Here is a 16,623-nt window from a genome sequence, read left to right on the forward strand (position 1 = left end):
CGCCGGCGGCGGCGGCTCAGCGCTGCCGCTCCGTCTCCTGACCGGGGCCGGCGGCCAGTGGGCGTCGGGCTGGTCAGAGCGGCGCCGACGAGCTACGCCAGGGAGGCGGGCAGCGCGGGCGGCTCCCGCCCGAGCGGAGACATCGGAAAGGAAAACGCGGTGGCGGCTGGGGGGGAGAAGGGGGGGGGAGCAGAAAGCAACGGCGGCGGCCGTCACTGGCTCTCTAGGCGGGGCACGGCATCAGTTCCGGGCCGCCGCCACCGCCGGCGAAGCCCGTCCCTGGGCGCGGAGCGGGGCAGGGCGGCGCCCGGCCTGCGCAGCCCCGCGGCGCGGGGGCGCCGGCCCGGCGCAGCCCGGCTCCGGCGCGTCAGGGGCTGCCCGCCGCCGCGGCCCCTCGAGGCGGGAGGGCGGCCGCCGGACGAGGCCCCCGCCGAGGCGGACGCTGCGGCAGCGGCGGCCCGGCGCGCAAGATGGCGGCCGGCACCGGGAGCCGCCGCGGCGCCACACAATAGGGCGGAGGCAGCGCAGCGGCTCCCTGCCCCGCGCGCCGCCCGCTCCGCCCGCCCGCCCGCTCCGCCGCTGCCGCAGCGCTGCCCTCCGCCCCGTCACGGGGCCGCGCAAGGCGCGCCGGGAGCCGCAGTCCGCCCGGCCCGAGCCGCCGTGCTCTGCCTACACCTCCCAGCGGCCCGCGCGCCGCTACCACCGCCTACCGCTCCCGGCGTGCAACGCGAGCGCGGGCTCCCGCCTTCCTTCCCCCCCCCCCCAACACCACCCCCGACCCAGAGCGGCCCCAGTCACCCCACGGGCCGGCGGCCAATCAGGAGGCGCGACCTCCCCGCGCGAGGGCTCGCGGGGGCGGGGCTGCCCGCCGCCAGGGGGCGGGGCGAGACGGGCCGCGCCCCTCGCGCCACCCGGCGGCCTCGCGCGGCGCTGTGTGGAGAGGGGGCGGGCGCGCTGCGCGCCCCTCACGGTCCGCGGTGGAGTCTCGCCCGGGGGGGGGGGGGAGCTCGCTCCCCCCGCGCCAGCCGCCTTCCCTGCGGGGAAGAGCGGGACCGCCTGCCGCATGTGTCAGACGACCGGCCACCCCTCACCCGCCCGCCCCGGGCCGTTTCTGAACGGGGCTGTTCCGAGATCTCACAATGACGTCGTTACCGAAGCAGCCTTTTAAACCGCTTCTGAGCGGTAACTACTGCTGCGACTGCCCTCACAGCAGCGCGTCAGTGGATGAAGTCAAGAGAGCTTCAACGTTACTTTCCACTGAAGGTCCAAATTGTGTGTGCTACAAAATAGCGTGGAGGAAGCAGCTTGGAAAAATTGCCCCTTTTATTTGCTGGTGACTGGATTCCAGTAAGGACATGAGCAACTCCTGGCCTTCAGGAAGCGTTCCCTCAGTTAGTGCAAGGATAGGCTGACGTTTAATGCCCCGTGCCGAGAGGCTCCCCAGAGCCTCTGCTCGTGCTGGGACGCTGGCGGGGAGCGAGCCGTGGCGGGGCGCGCCAGGGCGCTCACCTCACTCACAACCTCACGCACGTTTTGCAACGCGAAGCCACAATGGAGCAGAGACCCATCTTTCTTTTTTTTTCCTCCTTTGTGATGAAATGCCAGTTACTTTGATCTAGAATGGGTCTAAAAGTTTTGGTCCAGAAGAAGGATTCGGGCATCAACGGCATCTTCTTTCTTGGAATTTGAAGTTTGTCGACGTCTTTGGAGTTTTGATCCTGCAGAAGTCTTGGCTGAAGTCACCCTTCCCGCGCTGAGGAAGACTCAGTCTCCAAGTTCCTGGACAAGTTGCTTTACTCTCTAAACTATTGTACCGAAACAGGAGCCACCACCTCTGCTATCCCCTCCCCAAACATACTCTAACACCTCCCGCACAAAACCAAACAACCTTTGCTTAGTCTTGGTTACAAGCACCTAACTTCAGGAAAGGCTTGGGGTGTTCGATCCCAGCAGAGGACAGTGGTCACGTACAACCCCAGGAAGGACAAAGGTTTCAGATATAGGCTTGTCCTTGGTCCCTGCACATTAGGCATAGGCAGATCTCACCTTTGCTTGTGCCCTACAAGGGAGCCCAAATGCCTCACTAAGCGGTCTGCAATCTGTGTTGAACACCCGGTGCTTCAGTGGGTCTCATTCTAAAACCTGGCATAAAAGGCTCTTTATGTATTTTTCCATCCTTTTTACATATCTTTCTTTCATCCCGAATTGTGCAGAAAAGAAAATAATTGTACAGAAAAGAAAGCTGCCATGTGGATACCATCTCTCCTATTTATCATGTTTCCTTTCTGAAATGTCTGTATTTGGAGAACTTACCCTGAAGTCTTAACATTTACTTCTTGCCCTTTAAAGGAAGTTAACAGTCTATTAACAAAGCGGTGTGATTTGTTCTCTCTTCCTGTAAGTCACATGTAATTGTGGGAATTCCCACAAGTTTTTCTTAAAGAGAGGAAATTTTGGTGTGGTTTTTTTTTGCGGTTTTTTCACTGTAATGTAACTTGCTAAAAACATAAAATGACATTGAAATTTTAAACACAAGCATTTACATATTAGGAAATACAAGAATTTAGCTGCTACCTGGAAATTAAATTGTGCCTTTTCATAAATATACAGGTGTGGTTATTAGATACAGTCTTTAATTTCCTGCCTGTCTCCAGAATATGCAGTGTGGAACGTTTTATGTAAAATGATCTATCATCAGAATATAAGGAAAAACAAATCAAGCTGGAATCCCACCTATCTCCAATCTATTCTGAACTAGAGGTTTAGCTCAAACTAGGAGTTTTAACATTGAAGTCTTGTGACAGGCTAAGAACATTCATTAATTTGCAGATCGAGTTGATTATAGGGTATAAGCACATTTAGATGGGGGGTATTTGTACTTCAGCCACCAGGCTGCTTTGGTTATCCCATTAGTAGAAATACAGGCATATGAAGGTGAATTTATGATCAGCCAGAAGTACAAGAAATGTAGTTCAAAACATGGCTGTGACTCTATGCGGGTGGCTCTGAATGGACACCTGTTTCAGAAACCCGACCTCAGAGGTGGATTATAAAGTGCAGTTTCAAGTACTGATCTAGGAATAATAACAAGATCACGACTTTCCTGTCATAGTTCATCCTGACTAAATTCAGCTCAAACACTCTGCTGTCCCACTGAACTAACCTTACTGGCTCGGACAATGGCACATGTTCATATTTAGTAGTCTCGTCTGCTTCAGAAGTTAAATTATGTATGTTCTGGCAAACCTTGCACTGAGTCTTTTAAAATGCTTTTAATTCCCTTCTTATGTAGTTAAACTGTCTGTGTGTAATATAGGTGTAGTGGAGCGAGCCAACAATGATAGCCGTTTCCATGTGCCTATTGTTACAACTATGCTAAAATAGCGTAAAGTGGCCCTGTGGGATGAAACCACATGAGTGGATTCTATATGAAAGCTATACCTGAAGGCAAGAACATATATATTTTTTACATGCATTATTTTCACAGATGTTTTAAGGACAGACCAAAATTATTGTATTGCTGCATCAGAATCTCATTTAGTTACTAGTATGACCAGCTTGCTACATCTGGATGTTAGTGCCTCAGAACCATGTTTTGGTATTTGTCTCAATGTAGTTAAATAAATAAGCAAAAATTCTACAATTCAATGAGTGCTTCACCTGCAAGAAAGGAGAGCAGTTTAAGAGATAAAGATATGCTGGGGAATAATTAAGAGGGTGTAAGCTTATAGTAAGTCCTTGCTGTTCATACTCTTACCACATGTGAAAATGAAAATAGGACAAGCAGCTACTGTGCTACAAAGTCCCAGTGTAGATTATCTTGCGGTATTTTGTTCCCGTAGGCCGGCCTTGCCAAGTATCTGAGGCAGGGCTGAGTAATTTGCCTGTCATTAACACTTCTCAGTGGAGGAACCTGGTCTCAGTTGCTTAGCATGTCACAAAATTTCAGTTGCTTGATTGAAAGTTTCATGTTTGTTGTTTGCCCTCTGATAGTTCCTCTTCAATCTATTTTTTTTAAGCTTCATATCAAACTATTTCCAAGGATGAGGCTAGGGGAAAATAACCCTGCCCTGGAGCAGGGACTTGAAATGTTGCCAGGGTGGTAAAACTTATACCTAAGCTCTGCTTCTTCTCTCTTTGCAGAATTTCATCCACTCAGCTAGCACAGGACCGGCTGGAGCTGGGTCTCAGCACTGGAGACAAGGTGAAGGGGAAGGATGGAGGTGCCAGGTTTGACGCGGGAGGGGGAGCCAGATGTGGCCTGTCCTCCACCAGTGAGGCATGGCAGGAGGACAGAGGTGGAGTGGCTTGGTAAAAGGCTGCCCCTAAGTGATAGGGTAGCTGAAAGTCTAGGGGCCATTGAAAATGTAAAGACTGACTCCCCATGGGTTTTGAGCTATTCCCCTGAACACAAAGCTGTTGGGAGATCCTCTGAGACACGTTTAACCTTTCTCCCATCCTGTCATCTCTGAAGTAGGAGTTGTACTATTCCCCCCAGGTAAGACCTAACATTTGTAAAAGGTTATTCTTTCAGAAAAGGACTGATCCTTGTGCCATGGGGACAACAGTCATAGTAGGAAGAGGCAGCATGTCAGCCACAGACTACCTTGTGGCTCACTTAACTCTGCAAGCGCAAAAGCCCTGGGAAAGGAAAAGGTCGAGAGATCATGTAGGAACAAGATGCAAAGCTATGCAAGTCTGGAAGCAAATTCTGTTCCTCTTGCCTACGGGAATATACAACGTCCCTGTGTGTAATGGTATAGTGTATAAGCATCCTTACACTATTAAGTATTGTTTGTTTAGTACGTGTGCTCACAACTGTGTGCCTCAGGAGTTTGTGCCTGCCCAAAAGGCTTTCCGAGGGCTGAAGGTGCCTCAGTGAACCCCTGGGCTTTCCTGCAGAAGCCAAGCGTAGGCTGCCAGTATGTATCACGGTTGGATAATAAACACTAAAAGCACGCAGTGATTACACCTCAACGTGTGTGAGCAAATAACAAAAGAATTAGAGTAGAAATAGCAGAACTGGCTGTTTTCCTATGAAGTACTAGCACATAAGGAATGGTGACACCGTCATCATCGTGACACTGCCCTGAGGCCATGGTGCTACTTAGGCACCAGCTGCCCAGCAGGTCTGTGCAGACATCCTTCATCCTGCTACAGCGCTGCTGGTGCCAAAGGAGCACCAGGAGACAGTGCTGGCCACCCTTGGGGCTCCTCCACCCTCCCAGGGCTCCTCCCCACACGAGGGCTTGGCAGGTTCGTCCTCGCACCGCTGGGCACCTCAGGTGAAGAGCGATCTGGTGAGTACAGCACCTCTACGACACGTTCTTGTTCAAGGGACTGGCAGAGGCTTCTTGCTTCACGAGACCGATATGAACAACACTAGGAAGTTCACAGCAGAAGACCAAAAAACTGGAGAAATTATTATTTAAAACACCCCAGAAAAATGCATCTATCACATATAAAGATGTTAAGACGTCTAATGAAGACTTAAAAGAGCATAGCGTTATTTGTCGAAGGAAAACGTTCGCAAGAGAGAGAAGTCCATCCTGTACTGTCAGCTAAAAGCTTTCTCTAAAACTACCTACATTATCATCTTATCGTACCATTTCAAAACACGGCCTCTCCGCAAGCCTGCGCCCCCAAGACTTTGCTCGCTCCTCGCTGCGCAGGGGTTAACGCTGGCTCTGGTGCAGCGGTGGCGGCGCCCTCGGTGCCGGGAGGCCTCTCGCCCTGCGAAGCGAACCGCTCACGGATGGGATATTGTTTGAAGGCAATAACTGCCGTTTAGGGTCAGCCTAAGCCTGAAGGGAACCGCTGTACGCGATGCAGCGTTTTTAATTCTTGTCCCACCCGTTCCCGACGGGCGCGCGGCTGCCGCCCCGAGCGCTTCGCCCTGCTTCCTCCGCTGGCGGGGCCCCGGAGCGATCCCTCAGCGACGCCCCAGGCTCGCCAAAACCCAGGCGGTCCCCGCCGGCGCGGCCTGCTTGCCCGCTAAAGAGCGGGTCGCGGGCCCCGCAGGCGACCAAGGCAGACCCGCGTGGCGACCGCCTGCCCGGCCCCCCCGCCAGCGAGGGCTGCCACACGCAGACAGGATGGAGCGTTTCTGCAAGGCACCAAGGTGATCTCCGGCGGCCCGGCAAGCGGGAGGAGAAACGAGCGTGTTTTATCCCGAGTCCAGAGGGCTCGCCCCTCCGCTGAGGAGCCTCCTCGCCCGCCGCGAAGCCGTAAGCGAGACCAGACAACTGTCGTGCCAACCAGTGGCTTTGGCCCATACCTGGAAACGTTTGAAGAGCTCCTGCTAGCGTTTTTATTGGGCTCAGCTGGGTTTGCTTTAGGTGGAACTATGACCGTTTGCTACAATTACCTAATTAACCTTCCTAGTCCAGGCTTAATGATGCTCAATAAGCTCAAGTATTTTTTTTATGGGCTGAATGCTGTCACCAGTCTTGCACATAACGGCAGAGCAAACCCTAACAGCTGTAGTTTGAGGCATACTTGGCAATCTGTGTGAGCGTTATGTAGGGACACAGGCAAAGGAAGGCCGAGCACTGGTGGCGGTTTAGTTTGTTTTTGCTGTTTTCATTCGGTGCTGAGGGTGGAACATCGTGAGCAGACGTGGTCTGTTACCGCTGGGTCACTAACAGTAACCAGCCAGAGCAGCAGCTGCGAATCTGACCTAACCCCTGTGTCAGGACATCACGAGATCCCTGCTGGCTGGATGACTCCTGCTTTCCCACTTAGTATCCTTTTCAGGCCCCGAATTCCCAATATTCCTTCATTTAGGCTACCGTTCAGTTAATGAGGGTATTTTTGCTGCAGGCCTTTTTCAAACAGCTACAAAGAGAGCGTTTACTTGAAGGAAATGCCCACGCTCAAAAACTATGTGGCTTAATTCATGTGTGCCTATAAGGCTGCTAAAAAATGAAGCTGGGATGCCATCAAATTCTGTTATCACTGTTAATACTGTTTTTTGAGTTTAACTACAGCTGTTCTCTGACTGGAGTTGTCCGAGAGGAACGTGTGTTGCCTCTATCACTTCCTGCGTGCCACCTGGCTGCTGTAAAACTCACGTAGTCTGAACGGTCACAGTCAACACCGCAAATACACGTAGCGAGAAATAATCTGCATCACAACACAGGGTATCTTACAATCTTCCATAACCCAACGATTTATTTAAACTTACATCACAACGAGAATCTATTAATAAAATACATCAGTTCACACCAGTCTGCATTGCCTTTTTTTTTTTTTGAGGGTTAGCATCTTTCTTCACTTTATATTAAAACTTTATAGAGGTAAGAACTACTGTATTGTACTGGCAGTAGTTGAAATCTGTTGTAAGTTTAGGTAGGTTACAGAGGAACTTTCAGAGCTAATTAACACTCAGTTGACCTCACATTTTTGGCACATCTGAATGCTTTTTTTTTTTCTTCTTAACATAAAATAATTCTATAGCAAGTCATAGAATTGTTGACATAAAGCATCACTAGCCAAGGGCAAGTGCTGCCTAAAAGCATACAAAAATTGCATCATTTGGTTACAGAATAGATACTCTCTTTTCTTTGTCCCAAGGCTTAGCATTGAAATAAATGCCTTGACAGAAAAGGGCCAGGAACAGGGCCAGCCTTGCTGAGCTGTTGCTGGTCACTTTGCTGCAAGGCTTCGGTTAAATAAATCCCAGAGTGACGTGTTAACAAGATGTTGATGGCTTTTTCCCTTGCCAGTCAAAGTCATTCCTTTTAAAGCACCCTCAAGCAGGTCTGGTGAGGCCAAGAGTGAACGTTACCTCCTTTCTCGGATGTGCTGCTGCTCAAGGGACAAAGCGAACGCAGTTTTGGTTACCGTTCGAGAAGGGCAGTTCAGTGGCTGCAAACTGTGCGGTGCAGCACACGGAGGGCTTGGCAGCTGCTGCTCGGTCTGGAGGTCGTCTACCTGGCGTAACGGCAGCCGCCTCTTTGGAAATTAAAATGTATTAAGCAGAAATATAACATTAATGGTAGTGTTGCGCCAGGCTCATCTTTACACAAGCATTTGCAGTTACTTGCACATATTTTTAAAATCTGTAGGTTGTGGGCTTGGGTGATTTTTGTTGTACATTATAAACTCCAGCTGCTTTAAGCATCTAACATTATATTCAAAATGAAAAGAAGATCATTGTACTTTACAACTAGGGTTATTTTTTTCCCCTGGCTCTTGAACTGTACTGTTTCAATCAGATTTTGGCACATCAGCTCGGGATTGTTCTTTGTTTCACTGACTGCAGGCTCTACATACCGGTATTTATTTTGAAAGACGGCTATTGTATTGATTATGTCCCTTCTGCTCAACTTGCTCTGGAAGTAACAAAAACACATGAATGAACTGCTGTGGTTAAGCAAAGATTTAAAGAGCAGAAGAACGCTATGCACGTTAGGGCTTTTTGGTTGTACGACGGCTACACAGTCACTATCTTTAACGGGAAATAAACATTTGTACTTTTCATGGCAGGATTTCATTTGTGCCCCTTTCCAAAGCCTCAGACAGACACAAGCACTAGTTACTTGATTCAGCTTTCCTACTCATCCTTGCTGCTAAAGCCCCTGATGTAAAATTTTTATGGTGAGACCAGTGACCATTCCCAAAAGGGGCTTAGGTCTTCTGGAAATAAGCTGTGACTTTACCCCTCTTACAGAAGAAGACACTGAAGAAAGGACCATAATATTTGCTGTACTTGTAAAAGAAAGAAATTACACTGATAACTGCACTGATTTGAACAGCTACTAATAGGGACACGCTTGAAGGTTACAGTAGGAGAAACCTCAAGGTACTCTGCACCTGCCAAAAACCCTCCAAAAATCAAACTCACTCCCAAAGAGTCAGTTTTTGCCTCACGTTCACAGTGAGAATTTATCCCTGCATTGACTTCTGCTTCGTGTTCAGCATTCGCTCCATACACACTGCTGAAGTTAACGGGAGTACTTTGGGAGAAACAAGTGCAGGACGTGCAATAGGACGGAAAAGCTTTGGCTGCATTGGTCAATCCGCACCAAATGTGAGAACAGAACTGGACGTAGCTGTAAAGTCTCTCCCCATGCAAAGAGGAGAGGTGCTGCTGCGATGGACGAGTAGCGGATGAAGAACATCAGTCACCTGGATATAGTGCAACTTCTGCTCATTTAAAAGGCTGTGGAAAAGCAGCCATCTGCTCGGTACAAGAGTCTTGACGAACAGGCAGCTACAGACCAGATTACATCTTGGCTGAAGTGACAGAGTTAAACGCGTTACGCAGTAGGTAAATCTGGCACCTGTAATGTTTTCATGCTCTCTGTGACCTTTGCCAGCTAAAGTGTCAAGGCGTCAAGGCGACAAGCAGTGCATTCCTTATATTTCATATACAAAAAAGGGCTCAAGGCTGGGAGCAAGAAGGCACAAACCTGGGAAATAACATAGGTGAGGAGTTAACACAAAATTAGTATGTCATTTATTAGGCATTACTTAGCACTATTTCACATTTTGCCCCCAATTTCCCCAAAGCAACATATATTCCCCACTTCCTTTCCCTTTGGCCCCCTCTTTTGGATAAAGCTGCCTGTGCTCTATAGATACAGTTGCTGAAGAATATATTGTGAACACAGATAAATACAAACATACACAGCAAAAATGTATTATAGTATTACAATATTCAAATAATGAAGTTAGCCTTAAGCTATGGCAGTGCCTACGTGCTATGGGGAACCGATTCAAGAATATCAAGCTGAGCCACTGTACAGGAACAAAACAGCATCAGCAGTGGTAGGCAGGGCTAGGGACCGAGAGGGAGGCTTTTTCAGGTGCCTGAATAAGCGAGATGGCTGTCAGTTATGGGGATCCACTTTCTTAGGAGACCTACCCAGAAACTCGGAGATTTCTTCAGCCTGGATCAATTCTGCGGCAGGTCCTTGGAACACCTTTACACTTGTCCATTGTGCATACATATAAAGTCACCCCCACGTTTTTCCTGTTAGGCTATGTTTTCTTTATATATTTTTTTTAATTTTAGCTTTTTTTTTTCTTACAACTGTTAAAAAAGTTTCATGGTAAAAATAACTCACTATATGATACATATACCCAAAGTGGTGCGATACTTTATATAATAAAAGATGAAAATAGTCACTTTCCATAATAAAAATAAGTTCTATTTTTTGTTTATTTTACAATATACTTAATAATTCTTTTCTTCTTCTTCACTCTGAAAGTAAATAGGTCCCGTTTGGATAGCGCTTCTGAGTCGATTAAAGTGGCAAAGACTGGAGAATGGCTTATAAGCATTTTGAGCAGCCGCACTCCACATGTCTCTCCAGCTCTTCCATGAAGGTGGAGCCATCGGCACACTGGAAGATGTATTTCCGCCTTTTGCTGCGCAGAGGGACGCAGCAGTGCCCGTGGCTGCAGCTGCCGCGGCACTCCATGCGGGGCACCTTGGAGGCGCTGACGCACGACGTGTAGCCCTGCTGCTTACGGATGACTTCTCGAATGATCTCGCCTTGGCAGAGATTCTCTGGTAAGGTAACAGAGAGGTAAAGGAAAGATGTGACAACAGTTCTGCCAGCTATTCCCCTCAAATCAGGAAACAGCCTTGTGCATCTAACAGTGTTCAAGGCAAACAGATGGCATGAGCGAGACCTTAATCTTTTACTGCTTTGCACCTGCCATCAAAACAGAGCTTGTGTTACACAAATGTGTAATATCCGGCCCACGGCAGAGGCCAAGCAGGCCTGCTGGCTTTGATCAGCAGTTCTGGAAGTGCTTTAATGAATGCTGAGTGTTGGATCCTGCAACACTCCTGCAAAAGATGAATTAGTTTTACAGTGTCGGCTTCTCAGGATCAAAGGTCAGTCTGCTGCGCACAACATGAGCAATCTGGGATACCTGGAAATGCCTATGGTGTTGTGCAGTCAGCTTTGCAGCAGCCAAATATGTTTCAGACAGGCTGTACATGTCTATAATTTGGAAAGTCTGTGGTTCATCCACAGAAAAGGCATAACCTAAGTAAAAATAATACAAGCCAGCTCCTTTCTGGACAAATAAGGGCAAAAGCGATGAAGTCAGAACTCGCTGAATTTGCAGTGAGGCTCCTCAGGTCAGGGCAGAGGAGGTGGGCCCAGTCCACAGATGGACTTGCCCCCACGGGAGAGCCCAGGGTGCTCTAGGATGTGCCAGGAAACCTGCCCAGCTGTGTCAGAGGGAGTAAGCAGGGAATCCTTGCTGCCACTTCAGATGAGCAGTGCCTCCTGCCTTCCAGCTCCTACTCTTCTCATGTGCAAAACCCCTTGGTATGCAGGGGTAAAAGCCAGCACTGCCAATTAGCAGGTCATTGTTTGCTGAGGGTAAACCTCACAACAGCCTCCCCTATAAACATCTCACCAAAATCCTGGGAGCAGCACACCCTGAGGTTTCAGGGGGAGAACAAAACCATTTACTACAAATGTCCCCCTTTCCATATGTTTGTGGACTGTAGCTAGCTAGGTCTTGCGCGGCTTGCTTCTCCTCCCTGCGTTGCTCTGCAGAGGAGAATTAGCCTTATTTTTCTACTGTTTGCCAGTAAGAGTTACATGGGAGAGAGTATATATGGAAGAGAGTACGGGAGAGAGGTGAAAACAAAGATATGAGACACAAATGCAGCAGACGAGCATCCTGGGCCCTGGGGCCAAGCGTACCTCTGTCACAATGTTCTCCGCTATAGTTAGGATCGCATTCGCAGTAGGGTTCCCCGTGCTCGGAAAGTTTACACTGCCCGTGGTTGCATTTCAAAATCCTGCAGGGGTTTGAGGAATTGTTCTTCTTGTCACAGTACATGCCCGTGTAGCCCTCCATGCACTTACAGGTGTAAGCAACATTGGCCGCCATGCACTTACCATGCAGACACCTGGAGAAAGAGAAGCATTTAGAGCTGGCCTGTGTTAGATGTGAACCTTCCTTTTCCCAGGGTTGTTTGCTTTTGGCATTTCTGCCCATTTAATTCCAGGACAGTAATCCAAGAAACAGCTGTTCAGTGTCAAACACACTGAAGAAGCTGTAAGTCTGCAATGAATACTGGATAATGCTCAGAGAATACATTCAGAATTTGCGATCGCAAACAACCTCTTGGGAAAGCACGAGGCTCCTCTATGAGCACGGACCAACGCTTGGCATCCACACAAGACAGCTCAGGTTTACAGCATCAGCACACGGAACGAAATGCCAACAATCAAGCTGCATGCCAAGGCCTCCTTAGCAAAATTACTCTACAAATAATATCAGGTGATGAAAAAAAGTGTGATAAATTACAGTCCTTGTGGAAAAGCTATGCACAGAATTATTCACACTCAGTTCTAGCTGGAAGGTTTCCTGGCTCATGTGGTTTGCACTGAGCTTTGGTATTTCTGAGGAGTATCAGAGGAGAGGTGTTGATCCCTAGCAGGCTCTGTGACACCATCCCCAGACTTGGAAGGGGCTGAGAAGAGGAAAGAGGACAACACTGGCCAGCCAAGAGAAAATTGCTTCGTCTCTATAAACCTTTTCTATATGAGGGCTCACCTGACATAAACCTGTATCCTTCTTTCTTTCTTTTCTATTTAATTCTTAGTACTTCAAGACTGTTTCCTGCTTATGTTGAACCCGTGTACATTTCATTTCTAATCTATGCAACTAAAAAGCATAAATCACAAAAGCAATAGCAGTCAGGTCAAGACATGCAAAATAGTATAATTAAGGGATTCACAGTCTTTAAAGCCGTATTTTCTACTCCACTAACGGAAGGTGTGCTTGGATAGTAGCCCTCGTTATTGAATCAACTGCCTGTTCACTACATTTGCATTTCTTCATTCAGGTAAATCTGTGAGTGTGGGAGCAGATGCCTGTCTGCATGGTACCACACTCCCTTGGACACAAAGGGCTTGTCTGTAAGGCGACAACTCCAAAAGGCTAAGGTGCTTTAATGGAAGGTGGGACATTAAAGGAGTAATAAAAACAGACAGAGCTACTTTCCTTAGAATGGGGGTACATTCAGTGTTGTGTAACTCTCCTTGGATTATGGGGAAACAATTCCTCATCTTTTAAACCTCTTGAACTCCCTCACTTTTCTCTTTGTCCAGCCATGACAGCTGGATGTTGAGGTTGGAAATTCAAGGAAAGATTTGGACCTTTGAGTATTTCTTTACTTGAGCCTTCCTCACTTTGGTCCGTAATCTGTCAGGTGCTTATCAACACCTTCCAGAGTGCAGTGCCTTGCAGAATTAGACCCAGAAGAAAGTTTAAAATGGTGTCTTTGCCAGCTTAAACTTCTGCCCTGACTAAGCAGCCATAATAGCGATTGCTCAGCAGCTCAACTCTAGCTGTCAAAAGCATACACTTGTGAAAAGCCCCTTTTCCACAGATACCGCAACCAAATTAGCTTCTAAACTGACGCTACTTCCATCTGCTTATGAAATAGCACTGGACTATACAGACTGCTGATCTGTGTTGGACTGTTACCTTCTGTACCTGCCATAAGTAAGCTCTTCATCCAGTGTGTCTGACGGAGAGGTGGTTATTGAGTCTTTGAACTGTGAACAGTTTTCCGTCATCCCCACTTTGCATGCAACTCCATGCTATCCCTTAGACATACTCTAAAGGGGTGTTTCAGTGTGTAATAGTTAAGTCAGCTATTCTGTCCTCCTCCAGGACAAAGAGCTCATTTGGAGCAGGAGATCTGTCAAACAGCATCAAAACAAGAAGTGGAAATTGAGAGTTGCCAAGGATGCTGACTCACAACTGTCAATAATTTTATGTGGGAACCTAGCTCCTCCAGAAACAGGCAGATACGGTTTTGGAAGACAAAACGTGGAATACACATTAGCTGTGAAGCTTCTCCCCTCCCATCAACACTCATTTCAGCTTACTTGTGGTTAAGACATGGGTCTCCAATTTCCTGGTCACAAAGGGGGCCTGTCCAGCCTGGGTGACATTCACAAATCACACTTGTTTTCTCTAGGGACCGGCAAATGCCATGCTTGCAGATGTTACAGGATTTGCAACCAGGAAAGACTCCTAGTGACTGCTGTGGTAAATCCTTGAAATCCTGCAGCTCGTTATTGATGCGGACATCATGAATACATCCATGAAAACCATTTGGCGTCTTATCTGCACCCTGGCGCAGTGAAGATAATCCAGTAGAGGTTGGGATCCCTTCAGATAAAAACGAAAAGGGAAGGCTTACTCACAGGTACAGCGATAGTATATAAACTATAATTACTAACATTTCTTTTGCCATGGCCCCCGCCTTGTAATCTTTAAATAATTAATTTTCATGAGACCTTTGTAAGGTAGCTCAGTGTTACTCTCCTCATTCTGGAGATGGAAAGGTGGAAAAATAAAAACACTTCTCCACGCTTACGTAAGAAGTATGTGACAGAAAAAGCAAGCAAGGAAATAAACAAACAAAAAAGCCCAGTTTTCCTGGGCTAACAGCAATGTGCTCTTGCCCTTACATAATGCCCCTTCTGTCTTTCGTTTACTAGTAATTACCCTTCTGAAAGGTTTAAGAATGTCTTTACTTGCCAGCAAGCAGCTACCACCTCTGGGACCCAGCAAGGTAGTTAGCATTACTCAATCACACAGTTAAGGCAGGGAGCGACAAGACTGATCCCATCGAAACTAGCACAGGGGGATCTTGAGGCAGAGACCAGCACCTCCGGAGGCAGGCTGAGACTCTGGGGCTGGACCCTCCGCCTGGCTCAAGGGCTTCGGAAGGCTCCGCAGGCCCAGAAGGCCAACAGATTTGTTTGGGAGTGGTGTTACGCTCTCCCTATTGACACTCCTTTGAGCTGTATAGCTCCATTAGCACAGTCAAGTGCTTCCGTGTTCAACTGTGTAAGGCCTCTGAATTTTGCTTTCCATTAGTAACTCCATTTTCAAAGTCAGTTTTAAAACCAAAATTTACGGGACTATGATTTAGGGGGAGGGTCGTTAGACCAGGGCACGTAGTTGGAGAGACGGACAAGATTCTGGGCACATGAAGCCTCAGGTGAGTCTTAGATGGGGTGAACAAAGGTTAATGAAGGTTAGGAAAAATTGCTCTGGGGATAATGTTATTAATTATTGTAATTAAGCAGTCTGAAGGGGAAGGGCAGCTGGCATCCATGGGAATGCTAGATGTAGAGATGTGGCACCTGCAGCAGGTTTAGCAAGAATTAAAAAAAAAACTGTAGTGGGCAATAAAAAGTCTCCACTGAGCCCACAGCTATCGGTATCCAATACAGCTCTTCAGCTCAGGTCTCCGATTTGTCCTATGAAGGCATTTTGGTAGATTTCTTTTGAGAACTAGTATTGCTCCACGATACTCATCCATTACTAAAACATTTCCCACTGGATTACTTCCCAAGTTTCCTGTATATAAATGGTCATGGTGCTGGTATCTTTTATCTTGAACCAGAGGGAGAAGTTGTCATACCCTCAACACCAGATTATTTTCAATGCAAAATGCTTTTTAAATAATCTGTGACATTCTTAAGAGGAGCCAATTATAAAAGTTCAACTCTGTCCAAAGCAAATTAGCCAGTTTTCTGGTTTACAAGGGCAATAGGGTTCTTTTGGCAAAGGGTTATTAAAAGCAATTTTTTACAAAAGGCTTGACCAGCACCAAGTGAAGTTGATAAGTGTTTCTACTATTGGCTTCAACAGTCTGGGGCTAGAAAAAGCCCAAAGACTTTCTTATTATAGATCTGCTGACTTTTGTATTTAGAATAGGCTGAGTAGAAAAACAAGAGCTCCATGTCACAGAAAACATGCAACATTCAGTCCAGACCGGAACTAGGGGATTGGGGGGTTCTGGGAAAAATCAGTCAATCATGCACAGCACAGACTTCAGCCTGTCTCTCTCATACCCGGACACCTCATCAGGGGGATACTCGTTATTCTGGGCATCTGCTCCCCACCCCACTTGGCCCCTCCTTTCCTAGAAATTCAGTCCTCACGCTGCCGTGCCAAGGAGGTGCTAGGGGAATAGGAAGCAGAGAGCAGAACAGCGGAGCGGTTTCTCTGCTCAAGGAAGCAACCTCTGGCAGAAGGGAAAGGCCAGCTGCTTGGCTGGCAATATCTTGAGCTGACACAGAAAGCTTCTGTCGAGCTTTCATTTCCCCCTCACCCAGAAGCCTTTCCATAGGATGGAAGATGATTTGCTTCTGCAAGGACGAGTTAAAATCTCAACCAAAGTCAAGAGCAACTGGCTGTACCTCCAATGTAGAGGGGTGTGTTGAGGCTGACAGAAGATTGTTTCTGGAGTTTTCCTAGACTCTTGGGAGTCCCCTTGTCCACCACCAGGTTCAGAGTTTGATTCAGCATCACCAGCTCCACGCTATGAAACTGCCCATCATTTACTGTTTCCACACTAAAAATAAAAGGGAAGAAAGAGAGAATTAGAAGATGACAGTAACCATGATCTGCCTGCTTCCGTGACATCTCGTCTCCTACTATTACACTCTGAAAGCAGCACCTCACATGCCACACTCCTTTATGAACACTGTTTTCTCAACGTTTCTCCAAGAGAGTCTCCAAGGTACAAATTCAAACACTGCTGACTCCTATGCAGGCGTTACCTGGCAAAATTACTTCATGAAAGATCTCCTGTTCTCTGCCCTCAGTCGC

The 16,623-nt window shown here is 47.7% G+C and overlaps 1 protein-coding gene across 4 annotated transcripts in view; it reads right to left on the reverse strand.

Moving 5' to 3' along the window:
- Positions 1-7,147: 7,147 nt before the first annotated feature.
- The window catches only part of SLIT3 (slit guidance ligand 3), a 617,690-nt gene continuing 608,214 nt past the window's right edge, over positions 7,148-16,623 (reverse strand). For 3 of the 4 annotated variants that reach the window (XM_068960054.1, XM_068960053.1, XM_068960055.1), the window contains 4 exons: positions 16,212-16,366; positions 13,881-14,166; positions 11,679-11,887; positions 7,148-10,519 (listed from right to left, as the gene is read on the reverse strand). In XM_068960054.1, coding sequence (XP_068816155.1) covers positions 10,281-10,519; positions 11,679-11,887; positions 13,881-14,166; positions 16,212-16,366 — 889 coding nt within the window. In that variant the 3' untranslated portion in view covers positions 7,148-10,280. The remainder of the gene's footprint in view (positions 10,520-11,678; positions 11,888-13,880; positions 14,167-16,211; positions 16,367-16,623) is intronic. The other variant, XR_011144002.1, reaches the window with a different exon arrangement.

This window comes from Struthio camelus, chromosome 13 (genome assembly GCF_040807025.1).
Source record: "Struthio camelus isolate bStrCam1 chromosome 13, bStrCam1.hap1, whole genome shotgun sequence".
NCBI lineage: Eukaryota > Metazoa > Chordata > Aves > Struthioniformes > Struthionidae > Struthio > Struthio camelus.